The sequence below is a fragment of the Chanodichthys erythropterus genome, chromosome 21 (genome assembly GCF_024489055.1).
Source record: "Chanodichthys erythropterus isolate Z2021 chromosome 21, ASM2448905v1, whole genome shotgun sequence".
Classification (NCBI taxonomy): domain Eukaryota; kingdom Metazoa; phylum Chordata; class Actinopteri; order Cypriniformes; family Xenocyprididae; genus Chanodichthys; species Chanodichthys erythropterus.
The window spans coordinates 5,062,710-5,084,353 of record NC_090241.1 but is presented as its reverse complement, the minus strand read 5'-3'; the positions used below and the strand labels follow the sequence as shown (position 1 = coordinate 5,084,353).

General features: G+C 39.2%; 2 protein-coding genes across 4 annotated transcripts in view; one reads left to right on the top strand and one right to left on the bottom strand.

The window, feature by feature from the left end:
* Positions 1–17,984, top strand: part of abcc6a (ATP-binding cassette, sub-family C (CFTR/MRP), member 6a) — a 29,182-nt gene extending 11,198 nt beyond the window's left edge. The window contains exons 6-32 of the mRNA XM_067374257.1: positions 215–334; positions 2,301–2,362; positions 2,480–2,611; positions 3,073–3,279; positions 4,157–4,334; positions 6,057–6,218; positions 6,380–6,472; positions 7,512–7,715; positions 7,962–8,108; positions 8,226–8,313; positions 9,359–9,428; positions 9,539–9,665; positions 10,179–10,355; positions 10,504–10,671; positions 10,771–10,963; positions 11,221–11,299; positions 11,761–11,869; positions 11,985–12,192; positions 12,278–12,588; positions 12,760–12,959; positions 13,179–13,305; positions 13,601–13,702; positions 13,784–13,930; positions 14,263–14,421; positions 14,544–14,710; positions 14,863–15,057; positions 16,288–17,984. Of these exons, the coding sequence (XP_067230358.1) occupies positions 215–334; positions 2,301–2,362; positions 2,480–2,611; positions 3,073–3,279; positions 4,157–4,334; positions 6,057–6,218; positions 6,380–6,472; positions 7,512–7,715; positions 7,962–8,108; positions 8,226–8,313; positions 9,359–9,428; positions 9,539–9,665; positions 10,179–10,355; positions 10,504–10,671; positions 10,771–10,963; positions 11,221–11,299; positions 11,761–11,869; positions 11,985–12,192; positions 12,278–12,588; positions 12,760–12,959; positions 13,179–13,305; positions 13,601–13,702; positions 13,784–13,930; positions 14,263–14,421; positions 14,544–14,710; positions 14,863–15,057; positions 16,288–16,396 (4,041 nt within the window). The 3' untranslated portion in view covers positions 16,397–17,984. The remainder of the gene's footprint in view (positions 1–214; positions 335–2,300; positions 2,363–2,479; positions 2,612–3,072; positions 3,280–4,156; positions 4,335–6,056; positions 6,219–6,379; positions 6,473–7,511; positions 7,716–7,961; positions 8,109–8,225; positions 8,314–9,358; positions 9,429–9,538; positions 9,666–10,178; positions 10,356–10,503; positions 10,672–10,770; positions 10,964–11,220; positions 11,300–11,760; positions 11,870–11,984; positions 12,193–12,277; positions 12,589–12,759; positions 12,960–13,178; positions 13,306–13,600; positions 13,703–13,783; positions 13,931–14,262; positions 14,422–14,543; positions 14,711–14,862; positions 15,058–16,287) is intronic.
* sumo3a (small ubiquitin like modifier 3a) lies at positions 17,330–21,420 on the bottom strand. Of its 3 annotated transcripts, none has more exons than XM_067372752.1 (4): positions 20,439–20,567; positions 20,213–20,341; positions 19,874–19,945; positions 17,330–18,812 (listed from the first exon to the last, which is right to left on the bottom strand). In XM_067372752.1, the coding sequence occupies exons 1-4, from the start codon at positions 20,472–20,474 to the stop codon at positions 18,750–18,752; spliced, it is 300 nt and encodes a 99-aa protein (XP_067228853.1). In that variant the 5' UTR covers positions 20,475–20,567; the 3' UTR covers positions 17,330–18,749. The 3 variants fall into 3 exon arrangements, with proteins under 3 accessions (XP_067228853.1, XP_067228856.1, XP_067228854.1); XM_067372755.1 differs by lacking the exon at positions 20,439–20,567 and adding an exon at positions 20,841–20,949 and having other exon boundaries at positions 17,349–18,812; XM_067372753.1 differs by lacking the exon at positions 20,439–20,567 and adding an exon at positions 21,274–21,420 and having other exon boundaries at positions 17,435–18,812.
* Between the last annotated feature and the right edge of the window lie 224 nt (positions 21,421–21,644).

The window sequence follows — 21,644 nt, the reverse complement described above, 5'->3', positions numbered from 1 at the left end:
TTGGATTGGATATTCATCAACAAGTTGTGTTCCAGAGAGTTCTATAGGAACGGAATGTGCAGCGTGTAAACAGCATGTTGGGAAGTCTGCGGATCAGGACTGGAATAACATCACAGTAGCATTATGGGAAATCCCTGGTTGTGGTACTCATTTAAATGGGAAAGTCTGTCTTTGCTCTCTCTCTTTACTCTGTATGTGATCCGCTGTTTTTCAGGGTCTTTCTCCGGATATTGTGCGGTATTTGGCCTTTTTCTCTCACTTCACCCTGCAGTTGGCGCAGCTCTTCCTCAGCTGTTTTGCAGACCAGGCACCCTCAGGCAAAGCCGTCCTCAAGGTACGAACGGAGCGAACTCTTATCAACTAAAATAATCCATCACTAACAATCCTGTGGTGTTTACTTCTGTCTTTATATAATATATAACTCAACCCCCTCCATTTTGAAGTGAATTATGGTAATGGCGGTGGCATATCCAACTACCGTCTCCCGCAAGAATGTTGCACTTAGATATTAGCTGAACTCATGATTGGATTAAAGAGATGTTTTCGGCAGTCAGTTTGAGTCATCTTCTGTGGTCCTTTTTCCCGGATAATGATATATCCTGTTTTAAACTAAATTCTTGACTCATTCTGCCCACTGTTTGGTTGTTATGTATGCAAATTACACACATAGCACTGAGCAGAGCAACACAGAACGTAATCTCCTGACATCTCGTGAGATAGTTGTCCATTTGACTGTTCTCCTCCAGAGAAAAACAAGGAAACAAGCTCAGAGAGGAATTAGTGTGTTTGTGATGAGGTTGTAGCCACAGACGTCGCGCCACACCCCTTGATCCCCTCCTGGCTCAGTCACTTCCTGTGTAGGGTTATTCACAGCATCCTGTAGAGTGAGACCTCTGGTGAGGAGGCGGGAGAGAGACTGAGTGTTTGGGTGGATGGTTGTATGGGCAAGGGGGCAGCACTGAGGTCAGCAGTGGGTGGAAGTGTGTTACTGTGGCACATAAGGCGCACACACACACACTGATAGAGGTCTACCACTCTTACTCACAGACGCTTTCACACTGTTTCTCTGTTTACTCTCAGTTCACTGTTGCCAAATATGATTTCTAGCCACTGCTTTCTCCATCCAAGAAAGCAAAACTGTGAAACTCTTTCTAAAACTGACTGTTGACAGTCTAACAGTTGGTTATTTATGTCTATAATGTTAGAACTGTTTTTTAACAAGCCTTGTTATAGTTGATAATTAAAATATGATACAGATACAGATTTATTAATGGGTTTGGCTAGGCCCCTTTTTTCCAGTAAAGACACTGCTAGGGATCAGAATTAAAATTTCCTGATAATTTACTCACCCCCATGTTATCCAAGATGTTTATGTCTTTCTTTCTTCAGTCAAAAAGAAATTAAGGTTTTTGAGGAAAACATTCCAGGATTTTTCTCCATATAGTGGACTTCACTGGGGTTCAACGGGTTGAAGGTTCAAACTACAGTTTCAGTGCAGCTTCAAAGGGCTCAACACAATCGGTCATTTTCTTAAAAAAAAAAAAAAAAGTATATTCTTTTTAACCACAAATGCTCGTCTTACACTCCTCTGCGATGTGCCAGGCATTACATAATCACATTGGAAAGGTCACGCGTGACATAGGCGGAAGTACCGATCCAGTGTTTACAAAGTGAACATGCAAAGACTAAGTCAAACGCCCTTTACAAAAAAGGTAAAACAACAATGTCGGATGATTTTGAAAATGAGAAAATTTTTCACCCTATCGCGGTACTTCCACCTACGTCACGCGTGACCTTCCCAACGTGATTACGTAATGCATGGCGCATCGCAGAGCAGTGCAAGACAAGCATTTGTGGTTAAAAAGTATATACATTTTTTTTTTTTTTTTAGAAAATGACTGATCATTTTGCTAGAAAAGACCCTTATTCCTCGTCTGGGATCGTGTGGAGCCCTTTGAAGCTGCACTGAAACTGACATTTGAACCTTCAACCCGTTGAACCCCAGTGAAGTCCACTATATGGAGAAAGACAAATATCTTGGATGACATGGGGGTGAGTAAATTATCAGGAAATTTTAATTCTGAAGTGAACTAATCCTTTAATGATACCAGTCCAATAAGTAAACTGAGCAGATATATATAACATCCAATAAATGATAGCCAAATAATCATAGGACCCAACAGTATTTCTAGTTGTTAAACCAAAAACCTTTTACTTTTATTTATTTAAACATATCCACATGCTGTACTTTTTGGCCATATAGTGTATTTGTAGCCAACTTGTTCTTGTCCTTTTCTCAGAATGCATGTCCTGTTGAAGATGCATCGTTCTTGTCCAAGATACTCTTCTGGTGGTTTAGCGGGTATGGAATTAAATGTTTTGATTACCATTACTACTTTGTGAATAAACTCTTTTAAATACTACTTGGTCCAGTGAAAGAAATGCATTTAGTGTTGTGTTGTGTTGTGTGTGCTTCCAGGCTGGTTTTTAAAGGATACCGTTCTCCTCTGCAAGCAGAGGATCTGTGGACTCTGAGGGAAGAGGATACGTCAGATAGGATTATATCCGACCTGGAAGAAGAATGGGCAGCGGAGCGTACCAAATTACAGCAGTGAGTTCCATTGAAACATCAGATGTTTTTTTCACACACATAATTTTGAGGCACGTGTACATTTATGCAGTTTGTTTATGTTGCTGTGGATCCTCATGCTGCTTTGATCAGTGCAATCACATTTCCATCTGAAAGTTGCCCACAAAAGGACAGACCTAAAATAAGACAAAGAGCACACCGTCGAGACAGGAGGATTGTGTCAATTGGCTGGCTTGTTAACACTTTTCTGCTTTAAACATACAGTGTTTCAAGTCCTCTGAAATCCTCTTTTAAGGCCTCACATGTCAGAGGTCCCATGCCTTTTACAATTTGTGGAAACTTACATTGACGCAGGATGCTTTAATGTCATTCTGTTTTCAATTAAAACTTACAAGGAGGGATTAAAAAAGCTTAACAACTGCATTTAGGCTTCAGCACCAATTTCTTATGCACATGTCCGTTTGCCTCTTCTCCATCTACAGGCAGGAGAACCACCTAAGCACCAGTGTTGCCTTGGGATCTCGACTACCAGACCAGGCCCAGCTCCTCAGGAAGATTCAAAAAGAGCAGAGTTCGGGATTCTGTCTCTTACGGACACTTGCGCGTAGCTTCGGACCCTACTTTCTAACCGGGACGCTGTGCCTCATGGTCCATGATGCCTTCATGTTTTCAGTTCCACAGGTTCTAAGGTGAGAAAGTCAAAGTTGATTTAATGAGTCATCTTGGCCTCATCCTTAGTTTAAGATCTCAAACTTTGGGCTTTTGGTGTATCTAGGGTAAGTTAGGCTTTGGGCTGTGTTTATGAGAAGTTCTGCCTTCAAATAAACACAGATGTCCCCTCTGTGAGCTCGCTACTAGTCGCTAGGTTATCAAAATATTTTTAGAAGAGACATCTTACGGTTCACAATATCTTGGGATGAAAACAGGAAGTGGTAGTGTGCGGCAGGTGCTTGAGTCAGAGACGCCATACCAGCCAGACAGAGATCATGCTGTTTATGCCCACAGAAAAGCAATTATGGCTTCAAGTCTGAAAGCTTGAGAGCGAGAGATGACCACAGCGCTCTGTCCGCCGTAGACGTGTTAGCTTCGGGGAGGGTAGAGGAACACTGTCGGGGTTGTGGTTACTATAGGAAAGCTGCCAGCTAAATGGGAGGTTCAGTCAGCTACCAGCAAACTGTAGCAGATCCAAACTGTAGCAAGTAGATATATTGTACTGGGATCTTGTGTCAAAGAAGGTGGACTTTGGTGGGAATGGTGGAAACATTCAAGGTCTTCTGCCCTCAACATGGATTTTGTAGCATTTGGTTAGCATTCAGAGAAACATTTTTCCAGTTGAACATGCTACGTCTTGTTAATCTCAACAAATCCACCATTCTTCAATTTCAAAACATTTTCAAAGAAAGCTGTGGGTTTAAGCGCTACTGTAAATCTTGAGCCAAACCACAATGGTTGGATGTGGTCTGTTACAGAGAAATCTAGCCAAATGCTTAGTTACATCAAAAATCAGCAAATTTCTTTGTACTATATAGTGCCTTCATTCACCCCCTTTTCTCTCTTTTTTTAAAGTCTGTTGTTAGGATTTATGAAGGATGAGGATGCTCCACTGTGGAAGGGTTATTTCTATGCCTCTCTTATGTTCCTCCTGTCCTGCCTGCAGTCTGTCTTCAACCACCAGTACACATACACCTGCTTTACTGTGGGCATGAGGGTTAAAACAGCTGTCATGGGTCTGGTCTACAGAAAGGTAGGCCATCTCACCAGCACAAAAACCTTGTTAGAACATATGGTTCTGTGATTGGTCAATGATTTTTTGAGTAATAGGAGTATTTGCAGAACATTTCAGGGGCAGTACAAATATACTTAGTGTAAAAAAAAAAAAAAAAAAAGTATTGGGACACCTCTTCATTTTTGAATTCAGTTGTTTCAATCAGACTCATTGCCACATGTGTATAAAATCAACCACCTAGCCATGCTATTATTGGATGGTGGAAGTGTTTAGGAACAACAGCAACTCAGCCACGAACTGGAAGACTAAAGTAAAGTCAGAGAGCGGGGTCACCAAGTGCTGAGGCACATGGTGTGTAAAAAGTCGCCAACGCTCTGCTGATTCATAGCCAAAGAGTTCCAAACTTTCACTGGCATTAATATCAGCACAGAAACTGTGCGGTAGAATGGGTTTCCATGGCCGAGCAGCTGCATGCAAGCCTCAAATCACCAAGTATAATGTCAAGCGTTGGTGGAGTGGTGTAAAGCATGCCGTCACCGGACTCAGTGGAGCAGTGGAAACGTGTTCTGTGGAGTGATGAATCACGCTTCTCTAATGGGCGAGTCTGGATTTGGTGGATGCCAGGAGAACATTACCTGCCTGATTGCATTGTGCCAACTGTAAATTTCGGTGGAGGAGATATAATGGTATAGGGCTATTTTTCAGGGGTTGGGCTTGGCCCAGTAAAGGGAAATCTTAATCTTCTTCAGCATACCAAGATATTTTGGATAACACTATGCTTCAACTTTATGGGAAAAGTTTGGGGAAGGCCCTTTTCTACTCTTTGGCACATGACTGTGCCAAAGTGCACAAAGAAAGGTCCAAAGAGACATGGTTGGATGAGTTTGGTGTGGAATAACTTGACTGGCCCACAGAGAGCCTTGACCTCAACCCCATCAAACACCTTTGGGATGAACTGGAACTGAGATTGCGAGCCAGGCCTTCTTGTCCAACATCAGTGCCTGACCTCACAAATGCTCTACAGCAGGGATGGGCAACTCCGGTCCTTGAGGGCCAGTGTCCTGCAGAGTTTATCTCCATCCCTGATAAAAACTTACTTGCCTATAACTTTCTACTAATCCTAAGACCTTGATTAGCTGGTTCAGGTGTGTTTGATTAGGGTTGGAGCTAAACTTAGCAGGGCAGTGGCCCTCCAGGACCGGAGTTACCCATCCCTGCTCTACAGGATGCATTCCAAAATCTTGTGGAAAGCCATCCCAGAAGAGTGGAAGCTGTTATAGCTGCATAAAACTCCATATTAATGTCTATGCAGTTAGAATGCAATGTCATTACAGTCCCTGTTGGTGTAATGGTCAGCTGTCCCAATACTTTTGTACATATAGTGTATATTTGTATATATATATTATAAATTTGTAATTTAATAATTATATGTATTATTATTTAATGATTCATTTACCAACATTATATGCACCATGTAATTTCCTTGAATGCTCTAATGTACCCCAAAGCAATGGAGCAAAAGTAATGCTTAAGTTAAATGTTTTTGCTGGACTAATGAAATTCGTGATCGCACAATACTGTGTTCAATTTGTTTGAATTATTTTATTAATAAATTCCTGTAATTCTAATTCGGTTTCCTGCAGTGTGACCAATTCAATTCAAATAATGAAAAGGGATTCAATTACATTTTTTAATCAATCTTTCTCTCTGCTTTTGTCTCTGCATCTTGTTTATCCCCAGTCTCTTGTCGTGAATAGCGCAGCACGCAGAACATGCACAGTGGGGGAGATAGTCAATCTGGTCTCTGCCGATACCCAGAAGCTGATGGATTTTGTGGTGTATTTCAATGCAGTGTGGTTGGCACCCATTGAGGTCACACTCTGTCTCTTCTTTCTTTGGCAGGTGAGGTGATACTGTATTGTTTATTTTCATTCCACTCAATAAACTATCTCCATTCTAGTAATATAAGTAAAGTCTGAATTGCATTCGTAACATTTGGGGATATTGGTTGAATAGTTGTTTTAGCTTCCCAAGAGAAATAAACAAGACATGTCTTATTTCAGCATCTAGGACCATCAGCTCTAGCGGGCATCGCCACCGTGATCTTCATCTTCCCTCTGAATGGATTCATTGCGAGGAAGAGAAGCAAACTCCAGGTACTGTAATGTTGAAACTTAGGATTCAAGTGTTGTCACTCACCTGTTACTTGAGGCCCAGACTCCTGTGAAGTGGAAAATCTAAATGTCCTTGATGTTTACAGATATAAGAAGCTGCTCTACCATAAAAACATACTGCATCTTTCATACCTCAAAGCTAACCAGTTTAAAATATAAAGATTCGTTTAACATGCCTTTGAACATGCATAAGGAGGTGTGCTCTTAACAACCCATGTTTGTCCATCAAAACCGATGATGTAATCTCCAGAAACACAATATAAAGATCTGAAAATGCATTTTGTGACCCCAAACCCCTTAAAGTTCAAAGAAGGTTGGCTATTTCTGTATTGGGTTCTCATTAAAGGAAATAAAAATGATCTTAATTTATCTCATCCAATAAGATGCTTTGTGAGACTTCAGACTGTATAGGAGTGCTATGAATGAATGAGTGCTAAAGTAAGTCAGCGTGAAGGGTCCACAGCTGGTTTAGATAGTGAAGTGAGCTCAGCGTGGGTGTGCGGGTTGGATTCAAGCTTCTCTCGCTCCTTTGAAGTTCCCCATGCTTCCTCCGAAGCAAAGCAACCACAATGCTCGCAAATGGCAATAAAAGCTCAAATTTTATTTTCAGAAAACAACAGACATTTGGCATGCCACTGATTGAGTCAATATCTTAGCTCATAGCTATTGTGTTCTAGAATATCTTAAAATGCAATTAGGAATTCATTGCCTTCTTCAGTGTCAATCATTCTGACGTGAAACCATTTTGTTGAAAAGACCAGCTTAGACCAGTGCAAATTGGTTTGATGCTATAGTCCAACTGGTGGACCAGCAAAACCATCCTGTTACTCAGCAAAACAAATTTTTTTTGGCAATATATGTCCCTCTGGTTCAGTCAAGAAGCTTGTAGGAACACCAGAAGACCAGTATCCAAAACACAACATATGCTGGTAACCAGCTATGCAGCTTTTTGTCAGCAAAAAGTGGTGCCTTGCCAAAAGTGTTTTGATGACAATTGTCTGTTTTCTGTTCATTACCACAGGAGATACAAATGAAGTACATGGATGGACGGGTCAAGTTAATGAACGAGATTCTGAATGGCATCAAGATCTTGAAGTTCTACGCCTGGGAAAAGGCTTTTCTGGAGCAGGTCCTGGGATACAGAGAGAAGGAGCTTAAAACTCTGAAGAAATCACAGATCTTATACTCTGTGTCTATTGCTTCATTTAACTCTTCATCCTTTCTGGTGAGAATAGACAGATTCTTAACAAATGTGTCAGGGCTGTCACCAAGTGTTGTGGTACTCGAGTCCAAATCCAAGCCTATATTTTCATGAATCTGAATACAGGCCAATTTCAATTGCTTTGAAAAATATGGTATTGGATTCGAGGGCACACTTTTGGGAAGGACCTAAATCTAATAGAAGATTACCTAAAAGACAAGATGTGTTATTATAGTATTGACTGTGATTGCTATTTCCATTCTTTACCAGGTTGCTTTTGCCATGTTTGGTGTCTATGTGCTCATTGATGATAAGAATGTTCTGGATGCTCAAAAAATCTTTGTATCAATGGCTCTCATCAACATACTGAAAACTCCCTTAAGCCAGCTTCCTTTTGCCATGAGCACAACCATGCAGGTGAGAATTATATGAACTCCCCCACCATTATATTCTGCCCTGATTATTTAATAGTGCTGTATGTATTTAGTTATTTCAGGATTTTAGTAGATTACTGATCTTATTCTTGTGTTGCAGGCTCTCGTCTCTCTAAAGCGTCTGGGGAAATTTCTCTGTCAAGACGAAATCAAACCAGACAATGTGGCAAGAGAATCCTTTAAATCCGGTGAGAGACCACTTGTTGACAAACATTATTGTGCAATAGATTTGTAAGGCTAAAAACAGACTCACTATTGTCTGTACCCTGTGAGACTTTCCCTCTGCTTCTCACTTCCGTCTGTCAGTAAAAATATGAGCAAGAGCAAGATTAACAACAGTTTGATAATAGCCTCTAAATTTCACAGTTAGATGGTAGTGATGTCTCACTTCCTCTCCTGGCAAAAACAATTAGATACCTCTAAAAACTCACTGGATTGCCAAACTTTGAATGCAGTGTAGCCTAATACATTACATGTTATTTATTTATTTATTTATTTATTTTTTGTTTCCATCGATCTAATTCACATTTTCTATGTAAGGTCACAGGGACGTCGTCTCGGGTCATAGGCCTATTTTATTTTAGACCTTGCACAAAACAACAGTCTATTAAGAAGCAGTTAGCTTTGTGACAAGATGAACTGCAACAATATTACAATATTAATTTATATATTATTATTTACTCTGCAATCCAAATTACATTTATCTGGACTTACTAGCATCTTTTATATTATTGTTTTATTTTATTTTTTTTATAATGCAATATGTCTTCCTGTATAAGTTATCTTTTATACATAAAAAGACAATTTAGTATAAACTAAAGATAGACTGGGCAATGTTAGGAGAGATATGAAAGTAGTACCAGTATGTGGCCATGAACAGCGGTCAAATTTAGTTTAGTGGTCATTATCCAAACTAACCTGATGGGGCTGGGGGTGGGCAGCATTCATCAAATCTGTTCAAGATAGCTTGTGAAAACTGTTATTGTGAAGATGAAGCAAATTAGACTGTGTAATTAAAGCGAGTCTATAATTTCACAAGTTGCAGGAGAAATCTAGTTTCCCAGAAGCAATCTCTGTAATTTTAACCGCACTTTCCTCCAGAACAATTTGTGTTTGCGACATAGATGTGTGCAGATAGTCTGCCTGCATAGATTGCATGTTAATGGTAGGTGATTAAGGCATAATATTACATTATTTACTTTTGCTCTTTCATTGTTGCTCTTTACTTGTCAGATGTGGATGGTGTGGTGTTTGAGAATGGAACCTTCAGCTGGTCTAAGGATGGCCCCCCATGTCTAAAAAGGTATCATTATCCAGAAAGTTTCCACAAGGCACCTGAATACACCATCAGGCAATAAGTGTCCAAGTTTCAGCAACTTCCCCCTCACTTACTCTCTCTGTGTGTGTGAGCAGGATCAGTGTTAAAGTTCCCTGTGGCTCGCTGGTTGCTGTTGTCGGCCATGTTGGCAGTGGGAAATCCTCGCTGCTTTCAGCCATACTTGGGGAGACTGAAAAAAGAAGTGGGGCTGTCTCAGTAAAGGTACTTGCACTAATCAACCATCATTCTCATTGTATATAATTTAAGAAATCAAAATTTTGAATAAAGTCGTTATTTTTGTTTTGTTTTTGCATGCAAAAAAGTATTCTCATCGCTTCATAACATTAAGGTTGAACCACTGTAGTCACATGGACTATTTTAATGATGACTTTACTACCTTTCTGGAACTCAAAAGGTGCAATGACTTGTTGCCTATGTGTGGTTCAGAAACCCTCGGATTTCATCAAGAATATATCTTAATTTGTTTTCCGAAGATGAATGAAGGTCTTACGAGTAATTAATGACAGAAATTTCATTTTTGGGTGAACTAATCCTTTAAGGTATTAAGTTTAAACAAATAAACAATAGGATTATTGTTTATTTTGATTGATATTATTATTTATTATGTGATTATTTAATATTCTGCTTTATTTCAAGGCCACTAATCAAATTTAAAAGTGCAATATAGTTAATCCTTACAGTTGATTGTCTCCTTCTTTGCTTCTGTTTATATAGGGCTCCATTGCCTACGTTCCCCAGCAAGCTTGGATCCAAAATGCCAGTCTGCAGGACAACATTCTGTTTGGACGGGAAAAAAAGGAAAGCTGGTACCAGCGAGTGCTGGAAGCCTGTGCCCTGCTGCCAGATCTAGATAATCTGCCTGCAGGAGACGCCACTGAGATCGGAGAGAAGGTGAGACCCCCACACTTTATAAAAAGTAAAAGGACCAAAGTTACATCATTCTGATTGTTTCAATAGGATTAATAAGCATCCATGAGACCAATCACCTTTGAGCATGCATCTGTATAGATCTTGGTATGATTCTAAAACTTTTTCCCAGGGTTTAAATTTGTCTGGAGGACAGAAACAGAGGGTGAGCCTGGCACGTGCTGTTTACAGGAAAGCTGACGTGTATCTGCTTGATGACCCCCTGTCTGCTGTGGATGCACATGTTGGCCAGCACATCTTCAACAAAGTCATTGGGCCCAAAGGCATACTTAGAGACAAGGTGACTAGCACTGTAAAGTTTACCTTGCACATGGAGTATGGGGTAATTTTCTCGCTCCTCAGCATTTCCAACATCTAACATTCAACATTTTCATTAAAGACACGGGTTCTGGTGACCCACGGAATGAGCTTCCTGCCTCAGACGGATCTGATTCTGGTTCTGGTGGACGGGGAGATCAGTGAGAGAGGCTCCTATCAAGAACTTCTGAACAGGAATGGTGCTTTTGCTGATTTCATCCACACCTTTGCAAGCTCTGAAAGGAAAGAATGCGTTACGGAGGGCTTCCAGAGAGGTAATATGTTGCGGATGCTAGTGTCCCCATCATGCTTTTAACTAGTTTAACCAGGGAATCAAGCTCCACTGTCTGGTGGAGTTTTTTTCTGGTGAACATCATGGAATTTCTGAGGTTCTTCTAGCATTGAACTATAAGCTATTTTGGTACCAATTCATTATAAACCAACAAGGACCAGTATGAAAATTCATAGTGATCTGTCAAATTCAAATGTTGAATATTATTGATCATTTTTTGTTGAACTCATCCATTTGCAGGCTCCAGAAAATCCGTAAGATTGAGTGTTACTGAATACTTGCCATTTTCCAGGGATCTGTCCCAAGAGCAGCTCATCGGGTATGGGATTTTAAATATGCTAATTCAATGCTAATAAATATGACAAACTGAAACTGAAATTGGTGCAGGATGACTGCAGTTAAACCTGGATGACTAATAGAATGCTGCAGGTATGATGTAGTTTTGTAGTGAAATTGGATGTTTCCATTGATTTTGGATCACTGCACAAAATCAATCATAACAAAAGTTTATGACTCTTGTATGTTTTGTTCATTAAGATCACAATGTTTATGATCTTTGAAAGCATACATCAGCAGAAGTAAAAAGCTAAAGATGGGCTATAAACAAATTATATCTTTAAAAAAAACACTGAATTCTGGATGTTGGAAGTGCTAAAATGCTCACTCATTCCTAAATTTTAGCACTCATATCTGCAGCACCCTATAGCTCTTGTAACAGTCCTTCACTAGATATGAGAAGCATAAAGTTTGTTGATTGATTCAAACTCAAATCATTTTCAGTGGTGACACAAACAGCATCACAATTGAGCCACTACCTGATTCTGATGAGGACCGCAACCCAGAAGACCTGGGGAAACTGACAAATGTTGACAAGGCACGGATAGGCAGAGTAAGATCACTTATGTTAAACCTTCTTCTTTTGAAATACTGTATGTTATTCCCTTTCTATCAACCACACAAGTTTGGCTTATGTCCTTGTCTTCATTTTCTCTCTGTCCCTATAGGTCAAACTTGAGATGTACATTGAATACTTCCGTACTATTGGTTTGCCTTTGATAGTTTCTATTGTATTCCTGTACGCCTTCCAACAAGCAGCATCTCTGTCTAATAACTACTGGTTAAGCTTGTGGGCTGATCAGCCTGTGATCAACGGCACTCAGTTAAACACAGATCTGAAACTTGTAGTCTATGGAGCTCTCGGCTTTGCACAAGGTTAGTAGGGTTAGTAGAGTATTGTTTTACCCCAGCTTCAGTTATGATTCAACTAAACTCATTTTCATAATTTATTGTGTTTTAGGAATTGCCATATTTGGTACCACGGTGGCCATCTCATTAGGGTGTATCGTCGCCTCCCGTCATCTTCACTTGGAACTTCTGAACAATGTCCTTCACTCCCCGATGTCGTTCTTCGAGTCCACTCCCAGCGGAAACCTCCTCAATCGTTTTGCTAAAGAGATAGATGCCATAGACAATATGATCCCAGATGGGTTAAAGATGATGCTAAGTTACTTCTTCAAACTCTTGGAAGTCTGTATCATTGTGTTGATGGCCACTCCTTTCGCTGCCATTATCATCCTCCCTATGGCATTACTCTATGGTTTCATACAGGTACGTCTAAATCTGCATTTATAGGGTTAAGAAGGCTCATTTGCTAACCGCAAATGCTAGAAATTTCTTGAACCCATCTGCTGACACCAACAATACCTGAATCTAACAGGAAATCATCTAAAGTCTTCGGTTTTGACTATAATGTCTCTCTCACTCTTTTCACCCTTGAAGAGTTTCTACGTGGCCACTTCCTGCCAGCTGCGGCGGTTGGAGTCAGTGAGTCGCTCTCCCATCTACACGCACTTAAATGAGACTGTGCAGGGTGCCAGTGTAATCCGGGCGTTCAGTGAGCAGTCACGCTTCATCATGGGTGCCAATCACAAGGTGGATCTTAACCAAACTGCTTACTTCCCCCGTTTCGTAGCCACAAGGTGAGGAACTCCTTGAAATTCAGTCTTACAATCACAAATACATCTATACTCAGAATCAAATATCACAATCTGGACTAGCATTCACAACAGCCAGATGGGGCACAAAATGGTGCTCATGTAATGCAAGAGCTGTATTACCTGTATTACCACCCCCTGTGGTGGGCATCATACAAAATACATTTCAGTTGATTGTACTTATACTGATGTCATCTTGTGCAGGTGGCTAGGTGTGAATTTGGAGTTCCTGGGTAATGGCATTGTTCTTGCTGCTTCTATTCTCTCTGTGATGGCAAAAGGAACCCTGAGCCCTGGTATGGTCGGTCTGGCCGTGTCTCATTCACTTCAGGTGTGAATCATTTCAAACATCTCTATGCAGAATCCAACATTACTAACGCAAATATTATGAGAGCTACTGGATATATTGCATGTGGCAACTTCTCTCTTGCAATGTTCACCCTCAAACCTCAAATCAAAATAGCTTTTAACTCTTGCTCAAGATCTACTGTGGTATCTTTAATTTGTGGTCAGCCGTTTTCAAATTAAAATGCACAGAACAAAATGCAGCCGTTATTTACATAAAGATCAGACAAATCAGGTCCTCTTTAGTGACTCATTTTAAAATGCTTTTTGCTGTCTCTCAGGTGACAGGTTTCCTGAGCTGGATTGTAAGGTCATGGACAGATGTAGAGAACAACATTGTGTCAGTCGAGAGAGTGAAAGAGTACGCAGACACACCAAAAGAGGTGAGTGTGGCTATACAGCCTAATTATACAGCCTTTGTTGGTCAGTAATAACCTCTTTACCATCTATATCATCATTTACAGGCAGCTTGGAGCATAGAAGGAAGTTCTTTGCCACCATCTTGGCCTCAAACAGGGACCATAGAGTTTCAAGATTATGGCCTTCAATACCGTAAAGGCCTTGAGCTGGCCCTGAAGGGCATCTCTGTTCACATCCAGGAGCGGGAGAAGGTCCATAAATATTCTACTTCAGCATTTACTATAAAATATTATTGCTGTCTATTTTTTATTATTTCTATGGTTATACCTTGCCTCATTTCTCCTGAACAATGTTAGATACTTTTACACCTTGAGGGAATAGTCCACCCAAAATATAACCATTTTAATGTTCTAAATAGGATGGTAAAAGTTGAAAGTATATTACTGTAATTAAACTTGACAACATTTGATGGGATTGTGGTAATACAAAGTGTTCCTGATGATACCTTCTATAATTTCTCAAAGTTAAGCAATATTGAAAAAGTTCCCACAGTCTGATTCTTTGGTTCCTTTTATCCTTTCAGATTGGTATTGTGGGAAGAACTGGCGCAGGAAAGTCATCTTTGGCTCTTGGAATTTTCAGAATCTTGGAAGCAGCAAAAGGAGAGATCTACATCGATGGAATCAATATTGCAGAGATCGGGCTTCACGATCTAAGATCCCGCATTACCATCATTCCACAAGTGTGTGTAACTAAGACACTCCACCTAATGGAACCAATATATCTTTAGAATTGCAATTTTTTTGTTGTATTTCAAATTTTTTGAATTCACAAATCAGTTTTGTAATTTTTATATCCTTCCAGGACCCTGTGCTGTTTTCTGGATCTCTCCGTATGAACCTTGACCCCTTCGATGCCTATTCTGATGAGGAGGTGTGGAATGCCCTGGAGCTGGCTCACCTTAAAAACTTTGTGTCTGAACTTCCAGATAAACTCAATCATGAATGCTCAGAAGGAGGTGAAAACCTCAGGTATGTGCTATTTTTTCACCATTTTAATGACTAAAAAAAGAGCTACTGTATTTAAGATATGTTGTTTTTGGTTTAAAATCTCTCCATACCATCAACAATGGCTTGCAAAAGAGACTTTTGATTAACAATAGCGAATGTTTCTCTTCCTGCAGTCTTGGTCAGAGACAGCTGGTATGTCTAGCAAGAGCTCTTCTTCGAAAGACTAAAGTTCTGGTGCTGGATGAGGCTACAGCTGCACTGGACCTGGAGACCGACACCCTGATCCAGTATACCATCCGCAGCCAGTTTGAGGATTGTGCTGTTCTTACCATAGCACATCGCCTCAATACCATTATGGATTACACAAAGTACGTCATGGTACAATATCATTTAAACAGGGTTAGTTCAACCCAAAATTAAAATTCTGTCATTAATTACTCACCGTCATGTCATTCCACATCCGTAAGACTTTCCTTCTTCTTCGGAAGACAAATTAGGATGTTTTTCATGACAGAATGCTGTCAGATTTCCTTCCATTGACTGCCTTTGACGCGTCAAAAAGTTCATAAAGAGATCAGAAAACTAATCCATATGAATCGAGTAGTTTAGTCCAAATTTTATGAAGAGAATCGATCGCTTGATATGACAAACAGATTTAATCTAGGCTTTTACTCGCAAATGTGCTGAGTAACACACAAGAATGAACCTCAATGATTATGCAGCACGTTTGAGCTTCCAGAAGATGTTTGTTCTTGCGCGAGAAGCAGGTTTGGTTGAGCTTCTGCCTAAATTAAATCTGTTTGTCATAACAAGCGATCGATTCTTTTCAGAAAATTTGGACTAAACCACTTGATTCATATGGATTAGTTTTCCTATCTCTTTATGAACTTTTTGCAGTGTCAAAGTGGAAGTTGCAAAGGCAGTCAATGGAAGGAAATCTGACAGCATTCTGTCATCAAAAATATCTTAATTTTTTTTCCGAAGAAGAACGAAAGTCTTACGGGTGTGGAATGACATGATGGTGAGTAGTTAATGATAGAATTTTCATTTTGGGGTGAACTAACCTTTTAACACAATGATTCCCAAATGTTTCAGACCACACAGCTCGGGATCAGGTTAGTCACTTCACCAAGTTGACCAACAGAACGATGCTTGGTTTAAAAACTGTGCTTCATTGCAGCGCTATTGACAACAACACACAATGGACATTTTTTGTTTTTGCTAATGTACCGCACCTTAATGGGAGAGGTGTTAGTTTTGGAAATGTTTGCATTTCCGTTTGGTGCTGTACGGGGCGTAGAAATTATACTACAAATAAAAGTAAGAACGGGCTAAATAATAAAAAAAAGGTGAGCTGCTCACCTTCATTGTGAATTGGATGCATCACATTTCACAGTCTTCGAAAATTCCGTCTTTTGTTTTACCACGTGCTCGTTTCGTTGACTCAATTCTAATGTACGCATGCGCAACAACTTGCGCAATTTATGAAAATATACGCGGTTATCAGACAACACAAATATTTATTATTGCTCAAATGTCAGTAATGTCTGTATTGCGATGTTTTATTAATATTAACACTGACGTTTCTGTTTTCTCAGGGTTATTGTTATGGATAAAGGACATATCGTGGAGATGGATTCTCCCAATAACCTTATTGCAAAGAGAGGCCAGTTTTACTACATGTGCCGAGAAGCTGGGCTCTTATAAGACATCCGCTGTCTTCTTGTGCCCCCTTGTGGTGAAAGCAAAGAATCTGAAGAACTCAGTGCAGAACACAGAGACATCCCAATAACACAACTGGTGCTTCACGAGGGAAAAAGACCAGACACTTGAATTACACTTTTCCCCACAAATGAAAATGGTTTGCTTGATAAATCTAAATTGAAGCTAAGATGTAAGTGTTTACTCAGGTTTACTGTCATCTCCATGGGCATAGTAATTCCATGCAGCTCTTAAGAGGAATGAGGGAAAAGCCTTTGCATTCTGCCAGAAGACTGGTGTTTTTAGTGTTCAGTGGGAAGGTGTGGCTGATGGAAACCTGTACATTTTGCACCTAATTAAACAGACACAAAACAATTAGGGAAGAAAGTGTCTGTTCTGTCTGCGCCATAGCACCCATGGTGAAAGAACATGAATGTGAATAGCTGATTGTTTTACAGTTAACTTTGGTTTTATAACAAATCAATGAAGACAATTCTATAAGCTCTAGTGGTTTCATAGTTCTCTTCATAGACAGTTATGTGAAGAATCGTGTAAAAGAGGACAAATATGTTTACAAACATATTGCCACACATACTTGACCTGAAATTCCCTAGAAAAAATTCCAGACTTGCTTTCAGACACTAATTAAAGCTTTTACGAGAGGATTTAGGGAGAAAAACAGTACAGTCACCCAAGTAGGTTGTGGTGTGTTTGTTTGTTTCAGCCAAAGTAAACAAATAAAATGGACTATAATGGCTGGATGAAAGAACATGCAATTTGTACACAAGAGTAATATTACTGCTTAAATAGTTTTAATATCTCAAGAAAATATTGTTCACCACTGTTCTGAAGGCAATTTTTTTTTTATTTCGCAGTTTTGAAAAAACCCAAATTGTTTTACAAGCATTTTGTTACCTGTATCTATGGATTTTTAGAAATATATTTTAATCTTAAAAGTGGATATGAAAGACACGGTATCTCGTCTTGTTAGACAATGCAAAAAGCTACATGTGTGACGTACATTCAAGTGCCTTTGTGACACTCCAGATTTTATTTATATTTTCTATTTAATCTTTGACACTTCATCTCATGTTTTATATGTTTATACATGTAATAACTGTGTATTAAAGAGACTTGACATATTGCTAAAGGATGCGTCATTGTGCTTTTCTACAGGCTTTGTATTTGAAAAGACATGCTGTTAAATTACCAACACTCTCTGTACATGACGAAAAAGCCTCAGCGGAAAAAAAAATGAGTACCAAACTATATTTATTGTTTACAGTAGTAAAGGACAAAAAAAAAAAAATAATAATAATAGTACATATCAGTAAAGGAGGATGCCAACATCTGGAAATCTTGGAGTCAACCCTTAAAACCCTCTCTCCCTTTCAGCCATATGAATTACAGTGGGAGGGCTAGAGATGTTAAAAGAGATCAGACCAGTCCTTGTGAGCGATGGCAGATACGTCTCCACAACAAAACCGGAAAAAGATTCCCTTTTGATTTGCTTCAAGACCTGGTCGTAGATTTGTGATTTTAAAAAAAAAAAAAAAAAAAAAAAAAAAAAAAAAAAAAAAAAAATGAAAAGAAAAGATATATTGGTCTATTTAGGTCATTCCACTCTTCTCAACCAACATATAAGAGAAAATGGTAAATGGATATATTTCTACAGACATTTAAAAGTATAAACTTAGAACTAGTTGGTATAATCCTGCCTTTATCAGCTAATCGAGTACCATCTTTGGGTTTTGGTCCAGAAAGGGTCACTGTAAATTGTGTCATGTAGTCCGTCTCTTCATTTTTAAACGACCAACAAGGAGGTCCATAGATCCCGTCCCTACAGTGAGCTTATACGAGAAGCAGCCCCATTAAAAAGGCAAATGAATACAACACTGGTCGAACATAATTCTACAACACATACAGGCAAATACAATCCGAGTTGAAACAGGCCTACTTAAAGCTCTTAAGAATTGAAAGATGAAGAGAAAAAAAAACCCTATGCTTCACTTTTTATAGGGCAAATATACTATGGAGGGGTCAACGGTTCCCTGTTGTGATTGGTCAGAGAGAATCAGTGTTCTGAGCAACATAAAACCCTGCAGAAGTGGCTGGTGGGACAATTTGAAGAACTACACCCCTCTGGAAGCTTTGAGTTTGTTCCCCCACCACAGTAGCTGTCTAACCATTGCGTATATAAATATTACTGGAAAAACCATTTGTGATGGCCACTCTAGGAAAGCTAGAGATGACAGAAGAGAGACAAAGAGAAAGAGAAGGGGAAACAGTGTGAAAGCATCTGAATGAAACATCATGAGGAATAAAATAGGTAAGCGTGGGGTCCAGGTGGTGTGGAGTTTTAGCAGGAGCCGCCAGTTTGTTGCTGAAATACATCAATCGTGTCCTCGTCCTCCATCTCCAACTAACAAATGAAAAGAGAAAAATTCAGTGACTATAAGGTAAGGAAATACTGTATGGCTTGTCACCTGTTCATTTTAATTGTATTAAAAAGATTTTCATCACTACACAAACACACACATATATAACATATATATATATATATATATATATATATATATATATATATATATATATATATATAACCCGCGCAGTCACCGTGATTTTGCCAAGCAAGACATGTTCCTGGATCAACATTTTGTTGATCCTGAAACATCATTAAAGTCTGAAAATTTTGTCTTAACCCTATTCCTACCCCAAAACCTAATCCTACCCAAATTTTATCCCTAAAATCAGAGGGGGAAGATAGGTGAATAACATTGATGTAGAAGCACCTAACCCTGGTTGCAAGCCTAAACTTGACAAATGGTAAACTTGTCCCACAAATCTGATTGGTTGATTGGAATGTTGTTCCAGGATCAACAAAGATGTTGATCCAGGAACATGTCTTACTTGGCAAAACCACAGTGACCATACAGGTGAACATACATGTACGTATGCAGGAGAGATTTTTTTTTTTTTTTTTCATATTTTTGTGCGTGCATATTATTTTATATATATATATATATATATATATATATATATATATATATATATATATATATATATATATATATATATATACACACACACACACACACAAACATAAACCTTTAAATGAAGAGAGTATGATCAGGGATTTGCAGTGTTATTAATGCTTAGTAAAATTGAAATAGAGCTAAAATAATAAACCATAAAAAGATGAAAAACTTCAACCTAAACTTATTTCAGCTAGTTGCCAAAGCAACATTTCTAATTCTCATTTAAGTACTAAATTGGAAATAAAAATAAATGAAAGTTAATAAGGAACAAGGAACAAATGAATAAGTGTGACCAATTTCACAATTTTGAAAACTAAAATAAAAAAATAAAAACTCTAAAAATATACAAATAAAACCCATTAAAAATATTAAAATAGATACTATAATAGCACATAAATTTTAAAAAATAACACTGGGGATTTGAAAGCAGTAAGCATGTACTCACCTGCGCCGGTGTGTCTGTCTCATTAATTGGTTGCCCGTCAAATCTAAATCTAATCTGTCTTATTGACAAACCCTGAAAGAAAAGCAATGTTTACAGTTTTACAATAAAAGTGTAGAATGTGATATTACAGGTTTTCAGTAGTTATTAGAAGCAATATTTTTGACTTCCACCTATAGTAATTTAGAAGTGTTTTGTATTGTGATTTCACAGGTATAACATTGTTCCACTGACAGTACCGTGTGACTCACATGGACTGCCCCCACAGAGCAGTCTTAAGTGCTAGGGTTTTTACCATCTACATGATTGTTTAACTAGCTGTAATTTCAGGAAGAGCCTTACCTGTCTCTCACAGTACGCTTTCATTAATTTGCTGAGTGGCGTATGCCTTTTAATTTTGAACTGGACCACTGAGCCATCCTGCCCCGCCACCTTCAGATTGATGTGGTCGTTCTCTGTTTTCACTCCCTCCTGAAACAATAATAAAGTGCACGAGATGAAGTTTGGTGAGATCAAATCGACACATTTAAGATTCATGAAACACAACGACATTTTTTAAACAAGCTACCCTGCTGAGGAATATGTTTGGAGGCCTTTGGAACATCTTTTTAGGAGGACGACAACTTAGGTAACGTTAGTGAACAACAAGGCCTAGTGGATGCTAAGTTTTTAAGAACTAAGGAAAAAGCGAATTATAACAATGTTTAGTACATCCTGGCCACCTATTTAATAATAACAGCAGCGAAAAGAACAAAACGTACAATCCACAAAAACCAGACATACAAATGCAGGACCAAATATTAGCCTTCTAGTCAAACACTGTAGCGGCTCTGTGCGCCATTTTTAAGCATCTGGCGCAGCGAGGTGCAACTCAGAACTCAATATCCGTAACAGAAAGACTACTCAAATTAAACTTTTGAGCTGAATACTTTTGATTAAGGCGGAATACACACTTTATCCGTTTATTTACCATCCAAATGGAGCACGAACATCGAGTACCACGACGCTCTTTTATTTTCCGTACCGCTGTTCTTGCGGCATTTCCTTACGCCAGTGGCGTAACGTGGCCGGTCAGCGCCACTCCGCTCTCACAAAGAAAAACCCGCAAACGCTGAATTACACCGGGGCAAATGCGCGGTAAGTACAAAATAATCGCGTACTTTGAATGAGCATCTGCTTAACGGACCGTTTAAAACGTGTAGTACTGAAAACAGAAGGCTATAAAACAAAAAAGACGGCATTTAAATTAAAACAAGACAATGATTGCGTGCCGACCGCCTTTCTCCCGCATAAATGCGCAATCTCACTATCAGAGCAAGGTTGCACAAAATGAAACTCGGCCTCATTCGGCTCGCTTTGAGAAAAGCTTTAAAATACGGTCAAATTACACATCGGATGCTCACCTTAGGCTTGTCTTCGGACATTTTTGCAGGTGTCTGTGGGTCTGTATTATGGAAATATACTGAACACAAGATGCGCTCTCCACACTGTAGAGCAACACAGCTGCCGACGGGAACGCGCTTTCCTTTACCTACTTTATCAACGATTGGTTGGTTTCTGGTCACATGACGTCCCTCTCGTTCGCGTGAGCGAGCAAAGCTCCCCGCGAATTTCTGGAGATAAAGCAGGCCTGTGCTGCTCATCTCTTTCAGGCTCTAGCAGCAGGGTTAGTGAATTAATTAATTATTTTTTTAATGTACGTATCGCTTTAACAAGATGTACAACTATATGTGACAGCCGTATTTCCTCATTTGTACACAACGATTCTGACCCA